Source organism: Astyanax mexicanus, chromosome 9 (genome assembly GCF_023375975.1).
Source record: "Astyanax mexicanus isolate ESR-SI-001 chromosome 9, AstMex3_surface, whole genome shotgun sequence".
NCBI lineage: Eukaryota > Metazoa > Chordata > Actinopteri > Characiformes > Acestrorhamphidae > Astyanax > Astyanax mexicanus.
The window spans coordinates 7,707,601-7,729,633 of record NC_064416.1 but is presented as its reverse complement, the minus strand read 5'-3'; the positions used below and the strand labels follow the sequence as shown (position 1 = coordinate 7,729,633).

The 22,033-nt window shown below is 39.4% G+C and overlaps 1 protein-coding gene across 1 annotated transcript in view; it reads left to right on the top strand.

The window, feature by feature from the left end:
- zbbx (zinc finger, B-box domain containing) overlaps positions 1 to 22,033 on the top strand; it is an 84,476-nt gene that overhangs the window by 39,858 nt on the left and 22,585 nt on the right. The window contains exons 10-15 of the mRNA XM_049483311.1: positions 1,613 to 1,730; positions 7,169 to 7,272; positions 12,828 to 12,946; positions 13,159 to 13,220; positions 14,727 to 17,707; positions 21,405 to 21,703. Coding sequence (XP_049339268.1) covers positions 1,613 to 1,730; positions 7,169 to 7,272; positions 12,828 to 12,946; positions 13,159 to 13,220; positions 14,727 to 17,707; positions 21,405 to 21,703 — 3,683 coding nt within the window. The remainder of the gene's footprint in view (positions 1 to 1,612; positions 1,731 to 7,168; positions 7,273 to 12,827; positions 12,947 to 13,158; positions 13,221 to 14,726; positions 17,708 to 21,404; positions 21,704 to 22,033) is intronic.

Below are 22,033 nucleotides of genomic sequence, written 5' to 3'. Positions count from 1 at the left end.
TACAAGGTAAGTGTTTCTAATAAACACTTTGGCCAGTGAGTGGAAGCTCAAGGTTGGTAGGTAGGTGTTTCTAATAAAGTAGTGGCCACAGTGAGTGGAAGCACATGGTAGGGGTTTGCAGTAGGTGTGTATTAGCTATGTATGATTATGTACATGTGTATGTATGTATTATTGTGTTAGGTATGAGTGTTCTAAGAGTTTATAAGAGACAGAAGTTAAGTTTGAGTTTATCTCTCTGTGTTTCAGACAGACTGCAGTTCTCTCCTGTGCAGAGTTTACTGCTGGCCTGAGGCTCCGGCAGCATTATGAAAAATGTCAAAACATATAGAGCCTAATTAATTTGATATTTTTGTCTCCTGACCGGTCCTGCAGACTTCTCCACACTTTATTAACTCAGCCTTCTCCTATACTGTCCTGCTCACCCCCTCACTCCAACTCTCTCTATCTCTGTCTATTAGCATTTTATCATTCTCTCTATCTCTTCCTCTCTATCTCTCTTCCTCTAACAATCTCCTTTGTTTTCCCAATTCAGTTTAATTCAGTTTTACTGGTGTGATCATATTTATCAATAATCTGCAGGACAGAAGGATAGAACAGTATATTAGAACATATTGCCGCTGTCTTGTTAGTTTACTGCCTAATTTGAACACACAAACTATCTCTTACACTGTATCAAAAAAAAAAAATCTTAAAGAATGGGCCAATAGAAATGATCCACAATTACCTGAAATAAAGTCTTTTTACATTGACTTCCATTAAAAGTTAAGGTTTTATCTCTGCTGTAAAGTTGCTCCTTTTGAGATAGATGTTTTTTATTTGGACAGGGACAATATTTAAAGTATGGACATCATGATATTTATTTTATTTATTTACTGAATCCCCATTAGCTGGGGCAGATACCCATGCTATTCTTCCTGGGGTCCTACTTAAGTAAAAAAAAATAATAATAATAATAATAATAAATAATAATTTAACTAAACATATACATCTGAATACACAAAAAAATATATTAATGCAACCCCAATTCTAAAAAAATACATTAGAACACTGTTAATAAATGCAAATCTCATAGACCCATACCTTATTCACAATATATAACATAGAACACATATTTTACAATTTCATGAAAAACATGAGCTTTATTAACTCATCTGAAAAAAGTTGAGATAAGGCAACAGATTTATTAATTAAGAAAAATATTAACAGCTGCAATAGGAGCAATCAGTAACTCAGTAACTAACTGCCAATTCTGCCAAAACCAGCCTCAATAAATTGCTTAAAACTTTACATTGTGAAGACACTGGATATCCCATCTTCTACACTTCTACCATAATTCCATCAAAAGGTTCAGAGAAGCTGTCCAACAGTCAGCATTGGATGCTGGGTTTTTATTGGCTGTAAGCCATCATAATCATCAACAATAAAAATAAATAAATAAATAATCGCTTAAAATAGATCACTCTGTGTGCAATACATCTATAAACTCATAATATATGAGTTAACTTTTCAATGTTATTCAAAATTTTTGAGGTCTACCTGTAAACCTAAGACTTTGCACATCATCTCTCTCTCTCTCTCTCTCTCTCTCTCTCTCTCTCTCTCTCTCTCTCAGTAACGATGGAGGTAATGGGTACTCAGGCTGAGGAAAGCATTCAGCAGCCCATTCGTATCGAGTTCAGGGAACACGGTCTGAGCTACATGGAGAAGCTGCTGCTGAAGAAGCACCGCAGGTGAGTGGTGCTCATCCCAGCCTATAGATCCAGCTTCTCACACAATAGGATGCTAAATAGGCTCACTTAGCTTCCTGGGCCCCAATTAAGTTCTATGTAAGATCAATTAGGGGCTTAACGACTCTTTATTTAAAGCCAGCAGGCTGGAAAAGAAGCAGCCGGGATAAAAATAGGAAGGAATCCTTAATCTCTTAAAGTTTCAGCTTTTCTTCACGAGTCTAATCTGGTATAAATTGCACATTGGGCTGTGCTGATCAGCATACGATATTTAAAACACAGAGCCGTAGTAATGCTCACATATTCTGCCATGTTATCAGTTTAAGCAGAACCGAATATTAAAAAAGCACACACCTACTCTGTGCTTTGAAGGCTTTCCTCGATGGAGGACATTATTTTTTCTCTTCTCTCCATTGAATTCACTAATAGCTCAATTTACCTGCCAGGTCACTGGTGGCTTCTTTATGCAGGAACGTTCGCTATTCTGACTCAGGCGGTGGAACGGGCCCCAGAATGCTAAATAGAACGTGATTAAATTAGCCAGCGATGGCCCTTGCTGGTGTGAGGTAGGCTTGCCAATGTCATATTCACAGGAGAACCAGTCAGTTCCACTCCGCTCAGAGCTGTTTTTGGGTCACCGTTTGTGCCTTGGAGAAATGTTCTATTGACCTGGTCTTGATGTACAGCTCATCTGACCTTAAAGCCCAGAATATACTGACCCAGCGTAGTTCATTAAATAAAACCATTCTAAAGCCCTGGTTCATTAGGATCAGTTTTTTTTTTATGTAGGGTGGTGGAGCAGTGTAATTTTACTACAGGATGTACTGTATATCAGCCTTGGTGTTGCCCACAGAGCCTCCACATATGGATTCATTGGCTGTCTTGGAGACTTGAAGGCAGACATTCAGACTCATGTCCAGTCACATGTCCAGAAGGTCAGGTGTCATGGTGTGGGGTGCAATTGAATTTCCTACACCATTAGGAACCTCCATAACTCTATGCTGAGATGTCTGGCATGTTGCAGCGTTACACATGTGTTGCACATTACTTCTGTATGTACAGTCCAATAAATATGAACAAGAGTTCTCGTATCAGTCTAAATATTTTATAATTTAATGTTCTTGGTAACTTTTATCTTCCTTTTAAAAAGCATCATAATCTATTTTTTTTGACAATGAGTGTGAATCATAAAATGCTTCTATATAAACACCATTATTCTCTAAATAACAGCATCATTATCTATTAAACACTGCCATTCTCTACTATACATAATTTTCCCTAACAAACACCATACTCTATTACATACTGTAAAATACCAACATACAGTTCTGGAAAAAAATAAGAGACCAATTAAAAATGATAAGTTTCCTCTGGAATATAATCAAGAGGAAGATGGATGATCACAAGGCATCAAACCAAGCTGAACTGCTGGAATGTTTGCACCAGTGGTGGCATAAACTTATACAAGAGCAGTGTGTAAGACTGGTGGAGGAGAACATGCAAGGATGCATGAAATTTGCGATTAAAAACAGGGTTATTCCACCAAATATTGATTTCCGAACTCTTAAAACTTTATGAATATGAACTTGTTTTCTTTCTATTATTTGAGGTTTGAAAGCTCTGCATCTTTTTTTTGTTATTTCAGCCATTTCTCATTTTCTGCAAATAAAAGCTCTAAATGATAATAAACACCATCTGTAAGGGCTGGCTCCAGGCCTGTACACAATCTTTGAAGGTTTGAAGTTTTGTCCTGTTTTTCAAGCAAAGATTTGATAGAAATCCTGCTGGTCCAGTAATTCATGCACTTGAGTCATTGTGACATATTCCTCAGTGTGGTTAGAAGCTTTACGTGGCTTGGTTTGGTGCTCAGCCTTCTCAAGGCTTAGTAGGCCCAAGGTTCTGCACAACAAAGGTCTAACTTTGCACAAAACACTTATAATGTTTGCAATTTCAGTGGACAAAGTTGCTTTGGCTCTTCTTATTAAAGTTTATCTTATTTCTTAGATTATCATTAGATTGAAGAAGGAGACTTCTGAAGTCTGTGCTCCACTCATAGACCACCCTCCACTCATAGACCACCATTTACTACAGACCACCATTTACTACACACTAAGAAAAATAAGTACAGCTTTGTATTTAAAAAAGTACAAAGCTTGTCGCTGGTGTAAAATTACCTTTTAGTGAAAGTCCTTTTTTGTACCCTGTTTTTGTGCCAGTAAAGATTATAAACATTATAATCAACTAAATATGCGTCAATAACTAGATGATCCACAATTGTCTGGCTTTTAAATAAAAAATGTTCAATTAAAATGTATATATTGTTTATTAGAAAGGTGATACAGAATTGTGAGTCTATTTTTCATATCTTCAAAAAATAAACAAAGAACAAACAATAGGGCAGTAAAACAAAGGCTACAGAAACAAAGACTATAAAACAAAGGATTAACAATAAAACTAATAAACAAACAAGTAACATAAGCAAACAAAGAAACATAGAAAAGAAAGTACAGAAAATCAGAAACTAAACTTACACAAAACTACAGGATTAAGGGTCAAACAAAGGAAAATGAAACTACTAGGAGAGTGTCAAAATACAGAGGCTGAATCTCATATAAAGATCAAACACAAAAGCACAACAGAGAACAAAGGAACACACGGGGTATTTATACACAGGCACAGACAAGAGAAACTTGGGGAAGTAACGAGGGGGCTGGGTTAAAAATGGGACAGGCGGGGCTAGGGTGGAGACAAAAAAATGACAAAACAAGAGAGCTCAAAGAGCACATGGCTGGGAACACAAGACAGGAATAAACAGAGAACAGAAGCACATGGAACCGAAAGAGGGAAAAAACATAAGACACAGACACAGGCTAAGGTGTGACATGGAATATAACCCCTTAATCAGTTTCAATTTGTACAAAGAATTTATTTCTCAAACAGGTGTAGACATATGTACATGAAATACATATTCTAAACTCTTAATCGTGTACCAAACATATATATTTGTTAATAGTAGCTAGTGTAAGGTGTTGTAACTATGTAATAAGTTATGTAATCACATTTAACTGTATGTAAAGGCTGCAGTAACACATTTAACACGGTTTGTCGCAGTTTTTTTTTTTTTTCGGTAGCGGCCAATAACAAGAGGCAGCAGCACTGAACTGCTTCTCCTCTCTCAGAAATCCCGCTAAGCGTTTTGAGCCGTGTCATCGTTGCATAAGTGTTATATTGTTGCCATGGTTTTTGGGTCGGCTATTCTAAGGGTCTCAATTGTAAAGCCATTAAATTGCCTTTAATTCAACATTATATTGTGCAGAGAGGACGCAGGGTACCCAGTGTTGGTGTGTGTGTGTGTGCTTGTGTGTTTGTGTGTGCGCGAGCAGGAATTAGCTGTAGGGAAGAGGCTAAAAAGGAGAGAAAGAGGCTAACGAAAGAGAGAAAAGAAGGAGCGAGCGAGTCGTTCCCCTCCGGTTTGTGCCTGTAATACACTTGTGTGTTAAATTGTTGTTTAAAGGGTAAGGAGAGGATTTAGAGGAGCCGCCTGAGGGTCTGGGGGGGAGGAGAAGGAGGGCAGGCCGGGTTCTGAAACACTCTCAGCTACTGCAGCTCCCTGCAGCTTCTTCATCCTGCTCTTTGATGTTTTAAGAGACAACACACTGTTTGATTTTTAGTTTTTGTTATGAGCTATACTAGCCATTATACCACAGTTAGTTCCGACCCTGCAATACGATTGGCTGAGAGGCGTTTTATGAGTGACATTATCAGCCGGTAATGCACATGTATTATTCCACCACATACAGAAAACTGATGCAGCGCTTACAAACCAAACACAAACCAAATGCGATGTCATTATACACCACTGGGTGTATAGACTGCTGGATCCCATAGGTACACCGTGTGCAGAGACACCATGTCTCCAATAGGTGGCGCAGGCAAAGACGCGGTTCCACAAATAAATAAATAAGCCCAGCGCTTTGAAAATTAAAACGCATTATTACAAAAATTATCAGCCACAATATCAGGTTAAGAGTTGTTATTATTAAAATAATAAAAAAAAAAACTTAAATGTATATATTTACCAGTTAATACAGGGTATTTTAAGCTGAATTAAAAATAGGGGACCCTTGTAATTCCGCAGGTCTTGCCGCTGGGGGGTGCCGAATAAAACAAAACTTTAATTTTCTCAAGCACTGGACTTTAATCTACACAGATTTCTTTCCTGAAAACCATTTATTTGGGTGAGCTTTAGCTTAGATTTTCATCATTTTGACTGAAATGGCAAAAAGTAGAGGCCACCATCCTAACCCAGCAACGATGCAGCCCTTACAGTGCAGCTACGAGTGTTTATGACCAAACAGATTGTATTTTCTCATCCTCTTTAACTCAAACTTTGGAACACACAAACTACAGTTTTGTACTGAAAAGAGTACAAAGCTCGTTGCTGGGGCTGTACCTTATATTGAGGTACAAAAAAGTACCTTTCAGTCTTTTTTTGTGCCCATGGTTTTTGTGCCAGTAAAGATTATAAAGATTATAAAGATTATCATAAACTAAATATGTGTCAAGAACTTGATGATCCAAAATTGTCTGGCTTTCAAATAAAAAATGTGCAAATAATACATATATTTTTTATTAGTACAGTGATACAGAATACTGAATGTACCCTTTTGGCTGCAGGTTAAATGGTACAAATTTGTACTTATTGCTGTTAGAAATTACTTTGTACTTCAGAGGGAACAAATCTGACCCTGTAAAGACCAATATTGTACCTTTGAGGGTACAATTATAAAGAGTATTATATATCGTACCTCTGTTTTTTAGAGTGAATAATCGTAATAATACACTCAAGGTTTGTGCTATAAACAGGGTCCGTACAGTCATAAAAAACCTGGAAAAGTCATGGAATTTGAAAATAGCGATTTCCAGGCCTGGATAAGTTTTGGAAAGATAAAAATACCCAGAAAGTTTTGAAAAAGTCATGCAAATCTTTGTGTTTACGTTTACCGACTGAGAAAATGTATTTTGAGCTAACAAATACGTTAGCTGAGAGTTAATTCAGTAATTTAGCTTTACACATTGGTGCTCTCAGGATTTGACACATATTTTTTTTTCAAATGTTGTTCGTCAGATTCATTTTAGGCCTAATATGATCAATTTCGATTATAGTGTAATTTGTTTTTTGGTTTTGTTGTCCATGTCTGCAATTGTACCTACGACCGCAGCGCAGCAGTGCCAATATTACACATTATAACACAAACCTTGAATGTACAGTATTATTGCTTAATTATACAACAGATAGTTCAGGTTTTGACATTTGATTGGCCGTTATAAATTATTTAAAATACAAAAGGATGACACATGCACATTGTTAGAGACGTTTTTTGGAGGGCTAAAGCCTCTAAATGTTCTGAGTTTGAGTTTCTGCTGTTGTTTTCTTTCAGAACTCCGATTGAATCTTATTATCCATATCCTGCCCTGAGCTCCCCACCGGACTCACCCACACCCTCACCCACACAGCCTGCTGAAGAGAGACACGAGCTAACAGGTTAGCTTTATTTCATCTCATACACACACACACACACACAAACACATTTACAAACAAACAGATACACACATACACACACACGTTCATACATTTTGCATGCAGCCCCACACAGTGATCCAATCAATAAATGAAACCACATGAACATCCGTCGCTAACTCGACAGCCTAAAAAAAAACGGACACACAGACACACACACCGAGAGAGAGAGAGAGAGAGAGAGAGAGAGAGAGAGAGTCCAGAGAAGTTAGTTTTTCGCTCCTTCACTACTCAGGTCAGTGGAGCTCCAGTGCCAATCCATCCATCACAGTGCTGCAGTGAAGGCTAATCACAGGCTGTTATTATGGTGGAAGGGCTGCTGGGCTGAGGGTTCTGACAGCTGTGCAGTGAGATTGGATCAGGGTTTTGGAGGTGAACACTGAGAGCTCAGGAGCTCATCTGTCAGAGAGGTCATCCTCTATCTCCAACCCCAACTACACACCCCTACACTGAGCTGCTCGCTACACTATACGTCTTCCACCGAACATGGAAAAAGCATGGATGGTCAATCTAAAGGCATTAGTTGTAGATTCTTATGATGCTCAATAAAGTACAGCCTAATCTGTGTTGATGCGTTACATGTTGACCCTAAAATACGCAAACTGACAGTACCATCCTGTAGCTCTTAGCGGAATGTGACAGGTCTATATTGATCGGAATTCATGGAATTATGATAGTGTTAGCCACTGCTCTCTACTTCTACACTTGTAGTTCTACACTGTTTCTATACTTTGTAGTTCTATAACTACAGACTGTATTCCTGTATCTGTATCTCTGTGTATTTCAGTATTATCATTGTGAAAGGACTAGAGCAGGGGTGTCCAAACTTTTTTTGTTGGGGGCCAGAAGGAGAAATATATTTGAAGTCACGGGCCACAGACTCTGTAATAAAACAAATAATGAAATATACCAATTTAAATAATACTTTTTTCCTGATTATTTCATTTATACCCCATTTTACTTGACTTACTCTCTTTATTTTTGACAGTGTTGTGTAAACTAAGACTTTTATAATTGATGTTTAATTTCATGATGTCTCTTAATATTATTATAATATTGCCCCGTTTTTCTGCGCTAGAAATGCGCACCCTCTCCGCTTTTAGAATCTTTGGCCCGTTTTTCTGCACTAGAAATGCGCACTCTCTCCGCTTTTAGACTCTTTGGCCCGTTTCTGACACCTAGCGTTCAAACTTTGAATCTCACATTATAAAAACCTGCTTAACAGCGGGCCAACTTTCATTCTATTTCTAAAATACCTCGCGGGCCGCTCCAAAAAAGGACCGTAGTTTGGACACTCCTGGACTAGAGGATGACCAACACATACATCATTAGTCTTATAAGTATAACACATGGGTATGAACATAACATATGAAGAAGTGACCATTTTTACATCTCCAACACTGATTTGAAACCATTTAATTTTGATTGTTTTGTTTATAAAGTTCTTGTTTTAGCCGACCTGACTGAATACTTGATTTTAATTTTAATTTACATTTATTTTTCACTCCCTTTAAGTTGGAAATGCTGAGATGCATTGATAATAAGGGTGACTCTCAATGTACAGTAAAACCGAGTGAAAATACTGTAAAGGTTGATTGATTGATTGACTGATTGATTAATTGATTGGATAAATGGTCAGTGGAGCTAAATTAAAAATAGACAATGGATTTGAATTCGATAGATAAAAAATAATCAGATTACACTCCTCTCTCAGACAATCCCAGAATCCTTTTTGCTCTTTTTCAATCAGGCCAGTGGAAAACTCTTTTATTTCCTCTTACATCCTCCCCGCTGCGACTCCAGCCCTAAATGTGACTTTTAATCAGACGTGGAGGTCTAAGGTCACGCTCCTGACCCCTCTCCCTGCAGACGACAGCTTGTCCTGGCTTTGTTCAGGGTCTGACAGAATTAAGTCTCGGAGGATGAATCTAAACGCGGTGGGCTCTGGAGAATTCGGAAACGGAGGCCTTTTCTCTGCGAGGTGGTCCGCACTCATGAATAATACATGTGTTTTGCACATGGCATTTGGACAGGACTTCACTGCAGCAGTTAATTGCTTTCGGCCGTTTGTTCCTTTGGGCTATTTCCTGATAACCGTTGTCGCGAGTCCAGTAGAGGATATGAAAGTGTTGACTTTACGTAACTGTTCAAATATTTTTATAAAAGGAATTAATTCATTACGTAGTCTCCATTCAGAGTAAGGACAACTTTGAGAGGACCTCAAATAATTGTCCTCCGTTTGCTGTCACGCCGTGTCCTTGAGGTCCATTTATTAGTGACAGTAGACTGGAGGAAGAACAGATTCTAATGCTACATTTACGTTGTGATGGTAGACAGTAGGTGGTACATCAAATATTCCATGTTTTTTAGTGAAGTAAAGATGATGGCAGCGTGGGCAGCGGAAGGCTTTTTCAAAAGTTTGCTTCCAACTTTTGCAATCAGGCACAACAACAGAATAAAGCAGATATTTACTAAAATCTCATAGTTACATAATATTTATCCCCATCACACAACAATACAGTGGAATTCAGCCTCCTTCACAGTAGTGCTAGGTGGTACTATATCGGTTCATCCGGTATATATCGAAGGAGAAATTAAAACCAGTTAGCATAACAAGTTTATACACTGGAGTAATGGTAGCTCAGCTCTGTTGAGTCAAATGCAAACTTTATCTGAGGAGCTCCTGCTGCTGTTCCTCACTGTATTTCTCACTCAGTTTGCTGACATGTTGTGTCCTTGAGGTCCAATTATTAATGACAGTAGACGGGAGGAAGAACAGATTCTAATGCTACATTTACATTGTGATGGTAGACAGTAGGTGGTACAACAAATATTCCATGTTTTTCAGTAAAGAAAAGATGATGGCAGCGTGGGCGGCGGAAGGCTCTTTCAAAAGTTTGGCTCCAACTTTTGCAATCAGTCACAACAAATAGAATAAAAGAGATGTTGACTTTTTATGAGACACGATCACTAAACATTCATACACTCATAGCTACATAATGATTATCCCCATCAAACAACAATATAGTGGAATTCAGCCTCCTTCACAGTAGTGGTGGGTGGTACTAAATCAGTACTGCCAGTATATATCAGAGGAGAAATTAAAACCAGTATTCATTTTTCACATGTGTAGAACAGCACCGCCTAAGAAGCAGATACAGCTCGCTAGCTAACGCTAGCCAGTTAGCATAACAAGTTTATACACTGGAGTAATGGTAGCGCTGCTCTGTTGAGTCAATTGCAAACTTTATCTGAGGATCTCCTGCTGCTGTTCCTCACTGTATGAGTGTTTTTCTCCGAGTAAAATAGAAAAACAACAGCATAGTCCAGTCGAGGATATGAAAGTGTTGACTTTACGTAACTGTTCAAATATTTTTATAAAAGGAATTAATTCATTACGTAGTCTCCATTCAGAGTAAGGACAACTTTGAGAGGACCTCAAATAATTGTCCTCCGTTTGCTGTCACACCGTGTCCTTGAAGTCCATTTATTAGCAATGTTGTACTCTGGAGTAACGGTAGCTCAGCTCTGTTAAGTCAAGCGCAAACTTTAGCTGAGAAGCTCCTGCTGCTGTTCTTCACTCTATGAGTGTTTCTCTCCGAGTAAAATAGAAAAACAGTATAGTCCAGTAGAGGATATGAAAGTGTTGACTTTATGTAACTGTTCAAATACTTTTAAAATAAATGAATTCATTAGTCTCCATTCAGATGAGGGAATCCTGTGAGTGGACTCCAAATGATTGTCCTCCGTTTGCTGTCACGCCGTGTCCTTGAGGTCCATTTATTAGTGACAGTAGACGGGAGGAAGAACAGATTCTAATGCTACATTTACATTATGATGGTAGACAGTAGGTGGTACATCAGATATTCCATGTTATTTTAGTGAAGTAAAGATGATGGCAGCGTGGGCAGAGGAATGCTTTTTCAAAAGTTTGACTATTTCAACTTTTGCAATCAGGCACAACAATAGAATAAAGCAGATATTTACTAAACTCTCATAGTTACCTAATGTTTTTCGCAATCACACAACAATACAGTGGAATTCAGCCTCTTTCACAGTAGTGCTGAGCAGCATATAGGTTTTTCCGCTATATATTGAAGCCGAAGGGGAAATTAAAACCAGTATGCATTTTTCACATGTGTAGAACAGCACCGCCTAAGAAGCAGATACAGCTCGCTAGCTAATGCTAGCCAGTTAGCATAACAAGTTTATACACTGGAGTAATGGTAGCTCAGCTCTGTTGAGTCAAACACACTTTATCTGAGGAGCTCCTGCTGTTGTTCCTCACTGTATGAGTGTTTTTCTCCGAGTAAATTAGAAACAGCATAGTCCAGTAGAGAAAGTGTTGACTTTACGTAACTGTTCAAATATTTTTAAAAGGAATGAATTCATTCGTCTCCATTCAGAGGAAGGAAAACTTTGAGTGGACTCCAAATGATTGTCCTCCGTTTGCTGTCACGCCGTGTCCTTGAGGTCCATTTATTAGTGACAGTAGACTGGAGGAAGAACAGATTCTAATGCTACATTTACGTTGTGATGGTAGACAGTAGGTGGTACGTCAGATATTCCATGTTTTTCAGTGAAGTAAAGATGATGGCAGCGTGGGCAGTGGAATGCACTTTCAACAGTTTGACTCCAACTTTTGCAATCAGCCACAACAATAGAATAAAGGAGATGTTGACTTTTTATGAGACACAATCACTAAACACTCATATTTACGAAATGTTTATCCCCATCACACAACAATACATTGGAATTCAGCCTCCTTAACAGTAGTGCTGAGCAGCATATAGGTTCATCCCATATATATCAGAGAGGAAATTAAAACTGGTATGCATTTTTCAAATGTGTAGAACAGCACCATCTAAGAACCATCTACAGCTTGCTAGCTAACGCTAGCCAATTAGCATAACAAGCTTATACACTGCAGTAATGGTAGCTCAGCTCTGTTGAGTCAAATGCAAACTTTATCTCAGGAGCTCCTGCTGCTGTTCTGCAACAATATAGTGGAATTCAGCCTCCTTCTTTCTACAAATCCACAGTCTGCACAGATAAAACTCAAACTCAAATATAAAACTAAGTGCAGACATTCACCGTTGATTATTGTTTTAATAATTAATGTATCAGGACACACCTGGGCAACAAAACACACCTGACAGTTACATGATCCATTACTTTTGCTCACAAGAGAAATAGGTGGGTTCAGACAGAAGGTGCTAAATCTTTTGAACTGTGTATCAGATCCAGATGTACATATATAGAAATAAAAGTTGAAGTGTTGATCTTTTGTCTTATATTCTCATATTTTAATATCAAATACAATAGTTTTCAGTTTACGTTAGAAATAAAAGGATTGGCCTTGGACATTTGGAGAGGACTGTATCATGACAGTCCGATATTAAAATTATTCCGTCAAATGTACTCATAGTTTTTTTATCATACACTTTATTAACTAAAATGCCTCTCCTCTGGTTTCTGTCTGTCCAATCATCTCTCCGGCTCATATCTGTGTGCTGCAGCTGAGGAGGTGGATCTGCACAAATACTGCGTGTCTCTGTTTGCGGTGTCCAGCCCAGCAGGAGAAGAGCATCCGGATAAAACCACCAAATCCTGCCTGAGTATCACAGAGATAGACGAGGTAAACCCGAGCTGCAGCCGCCGCCTTTTCTCGCAGGCCTTCATACCAATCACCTGTAGGCTCCAACAGGTCCAGATATCCACTATCTGTGTGGTTTCGTAGCGTAGCTGACCCCATAACGCGCATATAAACTCTCCCGTTTAATCTCCTCTCTGAACTCCTGCCTCCAGCCATTTCCTCTCAGTTGTTTTTGTGCTTCTCATTTTTTCCAGACAGTTGGCGACTCTCTGGAGTTCGGCTCCTCTGGTGTCAAGCAGGGACACGATAAGAAAAAGTAAGACATTCTACATATAGGAAAGTGATTTGATGGAAGAGAACAAAAGCAGTTTCTCAGCACGCCTTGTCTCCAGGCATAAATGGTGTTTTAATGGAAATTGCTCTGTTTTTGATTTGAGAAGATTTGAGTTCTGTATGCTTCTAGTGCATTTATAACATTGCCATTGAAATAAAGCCAATAAAATGCATTTTAAGTAATGTTTAATTGATCGATATGCCACAATGCACCATTCAGCCTTTTGACACCTTATAGTTGAGGACTCTCTGGAGTTTGGCTCTTCTGAAGCCAAGCAGGGACACAATAATAATAACAATAATAATAATAATAATAAGCAATTAAAAAAAGGCAATACAGATTAATTTTTTTTGTATCATTTTGCAATTTTTTTGGCATTTGGTGTTATCTGACCATTCAGATTCTACACATTACTTAAGCTGCTAAAAACTTTTGTAGCTTTTTTTTGTTTGTATTTACTATTTTCTAAATAGCCTTTATAAGTTTTAAATCATTAATGAGCAATTTGTTAAAAAATAATCACAACTAGACAGCTGAAGCATAAAATATCATTGCTGTTCCCTTAAATGAGCTGCTGGTGTATCTTCACAGTGTGAACGCACAGGTCAGTATCCTCTTTTAAGACACACAAAAGCACAGCGCTTTTAAGATATGAACGTGCCAAAGTCAGAGCTCACCCGGCTCTTAAAGGGAATGACAAGTGACGTGCTAATTGGTTTATTTTACATTAAGCCCAAAACACTTCCAAGATTAATTAAGAAAGTTAGTACATGTCTTTTGCGTGTTTCAAGCCACACAAGGCATATATTTTTTGGCGTCACGATAACAAAGACACACTGACACACCCTAAATACAGCTGTGCAATGCGTAATTGACACCTTGCCTATAGATTGCTAAAATAGGGCCCCTAGAATGAATTTTGTAAGAATTAAATTGAATTTAAAGGTGGTGACTAAATCTCAAGATATATATATACTTGGTCAAGAAACAACAATAAAAAATAGGATAAGACCAAAAATGAGATAAGACCAATGTAAATACACTTATTTATTTAATGCAACCTGTTTTTCATTTAAAACACTAATTTAGTTGCATTTGTGTTATTACACATCAAAATTAAACAAACTTGCATTACAAAATTGCAAAACTTTGTAGAGGGCTTTAAATATAAAAACGTAGAGGAAAAAGAAAAAGGCGCATTAATCGAACTTACTTTAAGGTAGATGCGTTTTTCTGTTGAAAAGAACATTTGCAATGGGTAAATGTTATGTTGTAAAGCCTTTTGTACTCCAGCACAATGTATCAAGACCTACAATACTGTTATTTGTAAAAATGTGCCACACAACATTTTGACAGTGCTATATTAAACCACAGTATATACCCTCCTAGCCCTGTATCATAAGAAAAGTAAAGTAAATTGTCTGTTGTTTATTGCCGTCTTGTACCTTTTCAACTATATAATATTTTCCTGTTTTTTCCCAACAAAAGGTTGAACCAAGAAAGTAAGGACTCCTTAACCCCTTTCAGACCGGAAGAAGAGAAGATTCCTTATCCAGCAAGGACAATTACTTCCTCATATAGTAGACTTGCACTACCTATTGAAAGAACTTGCCAGTCACCAGAACCTCTCCAATCATCATCATCTGACCAATTCCAATCATTCACTGATTATTACCAGAAGCCTCAGGATCCCAAATCAAAGAATCCCTCATTTGACTTCACCACCTTGCAACTGAAATTAAGTGCAAATCAGCCAGTGGAACAAGAACACCAACAAACGCAATCACCAAGATCTGGCAACTCACCCAGACCTCAGTTGCCAAGACGTTCTGCTCTACTAAAACCAGAATTCAGATTTACAGAAACAGATTTTTCCTCTTCTGATGCGTCCTCCAAGAACAGTTCACGCCAAGGTAGTGCAGATGCTCTGAGCAGAGATTTATTTCATTTGCCCCCAAACCATAGTCCATCATCTGTGCTTTTTCACTCTTCTGGCCCCAAATTAAGCCAAGATTCTCCAGACTGCCATCTTTCAAACTCTAATCTGACCAGTCCATCTGTTTCACAGCTTTTGGCCAATTCTACAGAATATTCACCTACTCCTAGTCCAACACCAGACGTCTTAAAACCTGCTGGAGGTTCTCTAGCCTTTAGTCCAGGACCAGAAGTTCTTAAATCAACTGTAGATTGTCTAACTCCTACCCTTAGACCAGTATCTCCCATGTTTACTGCAGATTATCCACCCCCAACCTTGAGACCAGTAGTCCAGAAGTCTACTTCAGATTCTCCAACTCCTAGACAAAGGACAGTAGTCCTCACGCCTGCTAAAGGATCTCCAACGTCTACCCCGAGGCCAGTAGTCTTCAAATCTTCTGAAGATTATCTAACTTCTAGTCCTAGACCAGTATCCATCATGCCTACTAGAGGTTATTCAACTTCTAGCCCAAGAGCAATGGTTGTCAGGTCTACTAAAGATTCTCCAACACCTAGTCCAAGGCATGTAGTCTTGGAATCTTCAACATATTCTCCAACTCCCAGCCCAAAACCAGAAGTTCTCAAGTCTACTGCAAGTTCTCCAACTCCCAGCCCAAGACTAGTAACCCTCAATTCTACAGAAGTTTCTCCTATTCCTAGCCCAAGACCAGTAGCTCTAACTTCTACAGAAGATTCTTCATTTTCTAGCCCAAGACCAAAAGTCCTCAGATCTACTGCAAATTCTCCATCTCCCAGCCCAAGACTAGTAGTCTTCAAATCAACTACAGATTCTCCAACCTCTAGCCCAAGATCAGTAATCCTGGAGTCTACTACAGATTCTCCTACTTCTAACCCAAGACCAGTATTTTTCCAGTCTGCTGCAGATTCTCCAACCCCTAGCCCAAGACCAATAGTCTACAAATCTACTAGCCCAAGACCATCAGCTCTCACACCTGCTAAAGACTCTCTAACTCTGAGCCCAACACTATCAGTCCTCAGGTCTGCTACAGATCCCCCAACTTCTAGCCCAAGACCAGCAGTCCTGGAGTCTACAGCATATTCACCAACCTCTAGCCCAAGACCAGAAGTACTGGAGTCTACAGCATATTCACCAACCTCTAGCCCAAGACCAGACGTCCTCATGTCTATGGTCGATTCTCCATCTCCTAGCCCAAGTCCTGTAATCCCCAAATCTAACATCAATTCTCTAAGTAATAGTCCAAGACCAGTAACCCTCAAGTCTAAAGCAGATTATCCATCTCCTAGCCCAACACCAGTAGCCCTTGAGTTTTCCTCAGACTCTCCACCTTGTAAACCAAAACCAGAAATCCTGGAGACTACAGCTGGTACTTTTAGCCCAAGACCAGAAGTCCTCACATCTACTGCAGATTCTCCAACTCCTAGTCCAAGAACGGTAGCCCTTACACCTGCTGCAGACTCTTCAACTTCTAGCCCAATACTAGTAGTCTTCAAATCAACTACAGATTCTCCAACCTCTAGCCCAAGATCAGTAATCCTGGAGTCTACTACAGATTCTCCTACTTCTAACCCAAGACCAGTATTTTTCCAGTCTGCTGCAGATTCTCCAACCCCTAGCCCAAGACCAATAGTCTACAAATCTACTAGCCCAAGACCATCAGCTCTCACACCTGCTAAAGACTCTCTAACTCTGAGCCCAACACTATCAGTCCTCAGGTCTGCTACAGATCCCCCAACTTCTAGCCCAAGACCAGCAGTCCTGGAGTCTACAGCATATTCACCAACCTCTAGCCCAAGACCAGAAGTACTGGAGTCTACAGCATATTCACCAACCTCTAGCCCAAGACCAGACGTCCTCATGTCTATGGTCGATTCTCCATCTCCTAGCCCAAGACCTGTAATCCCCAAATCTAACATCAATTCTCTAAGTAATAGTCCAAGACCAGTAACCCTCAAGTCTAAAGCAGATTATCCATCTCCTAGCCCAACACCAGTAGCCCTTGAGTTTTCCTCAGACTCTCCACCTTGTAAACCAAAACCAGAAATCCTGGAGACTACAGCTGGTACTTTTAGCCCAAGACCAGAAGTCCTCACATCTACTGCAGATTCTCCAACTCCTAGTCCAAGAACGGTAGCCCTTACACCTGCTGCAGACTCTTCAACTTCTAGCCCAAGACCCACAAACCTGAAGTCTACAGCAAATTTACCAGCTCAAAGCCCAAGACCAGTAGACCTCAAATCAGTTGCAGATTCTCCAACTTCTAGCCCAAGACCAGTAATCCTCAAGTCTACAGCAAGACCAGAAGTTCTGGAGTCTTCAGCAGATTCTCCATTCTTTAGTCCAGAACCAACAAACACACAATCACAGTGCATCAGATCCTCACAGTCCATAGAAGAGGATTCATTGTCCTTATATGACTCCCTTCGTCCATTGTCTAATACTGCAAAGTCAGCGTATCTACACAAGTCATCTTCACAGCCCAGCTCTCCACCTTCTCTTCAGCTCAGCATCTCAGGTCAGTCTGTATAAAGAGTTTTATTGTTAAAATGCCAAACACATCAGCTACTAGGGAGTCTACATGAGCAGTTGTGGCAAAATGTAGTACTCTCCATAATGTTTAGGACAAAGACCTTAATATTCTCTACAGGTTTAACCAATCAGACCTGATTAAAGTAAAAACTTAGGGGAACAAAGCTTGAAACAAGCAAAAGATGCCAATGGCTGCACTAGAAGCTTGATATAGCATCACAGTTTATTAATTCAATAATGTTGTCAGATTGGTATTGGCTCTCGATCAATACAAAAAGTCTACTACAACATAAAAAAAATATATTATTATAAAGTTACTTTATTTCAGTAATCCGGTTCAATATATTATATAGATGTATTAAACACAGAGTGATCTATTTTAAGTGTTTATTTATTTTATTGTTGATGATTATGGCTTACAGCCAATGAAAACCCAAAATTCAGTGTCTCAGATAATTAGAATACTATATAAGACCAATATGTACTTTTGGCAGTGTGGGCAGTGTGCCAAGTCCTGCTGGAAAATAAAATCTGCATCTCCATAAAAGTCAAATAAATGGTCAGTGATGGTTTGGAGAGACATGTCATCTGCTGGTGTTGGTCCACTGTGTTAAATGGGATTTTCCCATGGAGATGGGTTTTGACTGTAAGCCATAATCATCAACAGTAAGATAAATACAAAAATACATACATCTATATAATATATGATTTTTACATTTTGAACTGAATTACTGAAATAAAGTCACTTTTCAATGATATTCTAAATTTGTGAGATACACCTGTTTCATAATAAGAAATGAAAAATATGTTTTTTGACTGAGTATAGTCACGTATTCAAACAAACTCCCTCTGCTTATCCTGCACTGATGCTGATTAATCAGTATCTCCATGTTTTGGGGATGAGCAGGACTTTTTTTTCCAGTCAGTGACTTTATGTAATGTGGCGTGTTAAGTTAAAGGAGTTTGCCACCCCAGCGTTAAACCACCACTGTGAACAGATTTGACTCAGTAAGCTTCTCTAGAACGATAAAGAACTGGGCCTGCATTTAGACACCAAGGTCGAAACGAGACAATGAAAAGGGAACCTTGCTGCTGTAGTTGACGTTCTGAGGGCAGCGCTAATTGTCTTTAGTCTGAGCTTTGATAATTACAGGCTGACTAATGCCAAGTCTGTGTGTTTTTGTTGCTGAAGCTGTGCTTAGCGGGGTCTCCAGTCACCGCCTCCTTCCACTGTCCCTGCTCTTCTGCCAAAGTCAATTTAGAGGCGGCAGTAAAAGGCTCGGCTTCTTCAGATATCGATTAGGGTTTTAAGTAAATACTTGGCATGTTAGGCCAGGCAGGAAGATAATTACGCATTGAGGAACACTCCAGGAATACAAGGCAAGAACCTAATCACCAGCAGGCCCTGCGGCTCCCGACAATCTGAATCAGAAGAGAACAATAAACACACACACACACACACACACACACACACTCAGAGCACTGCACAAACTCTACTGACCTGAGACGAGCTAACACACACACACCCCGCTCCCACACAGCTGCTACTTTAAGCTTTCTGTTCAGACCAGCAGAACGGCGGAACACGTCAAGCTGGGAGATACAGAGGGAATTATTGCTTTAGGCAACAGAGAGAGAATAAAATAACTTTTATATTCTTTTATTTATATAATTCATCCAATCAATGTTTAGATTTTGCAGAGTGAGTCTCAGTTGTCTTCATCTTAAAACCTTAGAATCTTTTATTATTAAAAACGAACAAAGAAATATCTAGATTCTCAAAATTAACTTCAAGTTTAAAGTCTGTCTGTCTATGGATTTCTTTGAATATTCATGCATCTGTTCGATTCAATCTGTTCAATTAATCAAACAGTCTGTCTGTTTGTCTGTCTATGACTGGTCTGTCAGTCAATCAACCAATCAATGCCTTGGTCAGTCTCTTGGTCAGATGCATCTGCCTCTGTTTGTTTATGCCTGCATCTGTCTGTCTGTCTGTCTGTCTCAGTCAATCAATCAGTCAATCAAGCAATCGTCAGTCAGCCAGACAGTCTGTCTGTTTGTCTGTCTGTCTATGTCTGGTCTGTCAGCCAATCAACCGATTAATGCCGTGGTCAGTCTGCCAGCCTGTCTATTTGTCTGTCTGCCTGTCTCTCTGCCTGTGCATCTGTTTTTCTATACTTCTATCTGTTTATCTGTCTTTCAATCTGTCTCAGTCAATCAATCAATCATCAGTCTGTCTGTTTGGTTAATTGACTGACTGACAGACCAGACATAGACAGACAATCAATGCCTTGGTCAGTTTGTCAGCCTGTCTATTTGTCTGTCTGTCTGTCTTTCTGTCTCTGCATCTGTTTATCTATCCCTCCATCTGTTTATCGCCTGTCTGTCTGTCTCTCTCTCTCTGTCTCAGCATCTGTTTGTCTATAACTGCATCTGTCTGTCTGTCTGTCTGTCTGTCTCAGTCAATTAATCAATGGTCAGTCAGCCAGACAATCTGTCTGTTTGTCTGTCTATGTCTGGTCTGTCAGTCAATCAACCAATCAATGCCTTGGTCAGTCTCTTGGTCAGATGTATCTGCCTCTGTTTGTTCATGCCTGCATCTGTCTGCCTGTCTGTCTATCTGCCTGTCTGTCTGTCTGTCTGTCTAAGTCAATCAATCAGTCAATCAATCGTCAGTCAGCCAGACAGTCTGTCTGTTTGTCTGTCTGTCTATGTCTGGTCTGTCAGCCAATCAACCGATTAATGCCTTGGTCAGTCTGCCAGCCTGTCTATTTGTCTGTCTGTCTGTCTGTCTGCCTGTGCATCTGTTTTTTCTATACCTCTATTTGTTTATCTGTCTGTCTATCTGTCCCAGTCAATCAATCAATCATCAGTCTGTCTGTTTGGTTAATTGACTGACTGACAGACCAGACATAGACAGACAATCAATGCCTTGGTCACTTTATCAGCCTGTCTATTTGTCTGTCTGTCTTTCTGTCTGTCTCTGCATCTGTTTATCTATCCCTCCATCTGTTTATCTGCCTGTCTGTCTGTCTCTCTGTCTCTCTGTCTCAGTCAATCAATCAGTCAATCGTCAGACAGCCAGACAGTCTGTCTGTTCGTCTTCCAAAACTTGTATTTTTACAAAAAAAAATTTTATTTATGCAATTGAGGGTTAAAATAAGCAGAGATGATGTAGGAAAGTGCAAACTGTGAACTATCTACCTCTTATACAGTAGACAGACACTTTATAGACACCTACAAACAGTGTTTATAAGCTAGACAGTCTGTATTTGTCTGTCTATGTCTGGTCTGATAGTCAGTCAATCAACCAATCAATGCCTTGGCCAGTCAATTTATCAGCCTCTCTGTCTGTCTGTCTGTTTCTTCATTTGTTTGTCTATCATTGCATCTATCCGTCTACTCCTGCATGTTTTTTACTGTCTGTCTTTCTAACTCTGTCTCAGCATCTGTTTGTTTATATCTGTATCTGTCTGTCTCTCTCCCTTTCTGTCTGTTTCAGTCAATCAGTCAGTAAATCAATAAATTTTCAGTCAGCCTGGAAAGTCTGTCTGTCCTATATCTGTCTGTTCTATATCTGGTCTGTCAGTCAACAACCAATGAGTTGGTCAGTCTGTCTATCAGTCTGTTTATCTGTCTGTCTGTCTGTCTGTCTGACTGTGATTTGTTGTTTATTTGGGCAGATTCGGACACGCTGAGTGATAGTTTAGGTCTGATATCTGATGAAGACTCTTCTGATGAAGAAATGAAAAGATGCAACAGTAGAGAGCAACATCCTGCTCTCTCTCCCACTGCAGTGGCTCCTCCAGACCTGTTGGACTCCTCTGGACCCGCGCTGGACTCCTCTGGACCCGCACTGGACTCCTCTGGACCAGCGCTGGACTCCTCTGGACCAGCTCTGGACTCCTCTGGACCTGAGCTGGACTCCTCTGGACCAGAGCTGGAGGGCCATCACTCAGGCCTGTTCACTGAGCCGTCTCAGGTGAGGAAAACTGCTCATAGACTTTGATCCTTGAGAGCCATCAGTCAGCCCCAGTGATGACACAATCAAACTGTGATGTATCAGTCAGTTGTGGTAAAATATAATTAATCCTCATTTTTTTAGCATTTTGTTGCCCTGAGGCAGCAAACCAAATATTTGGCTATTACACCTTTTCATACGTTTACCATACATATATTTACTTACTTACTTAATTACTTATTTGTTTATTTATCTTAAATATAATGTTACATGGCAAATCTTTGTCCAATACAATGAGGCCTACAAGCTTTGTATGTTTTGGGTGCTATCTTGCTCTAAAACACCTGATTT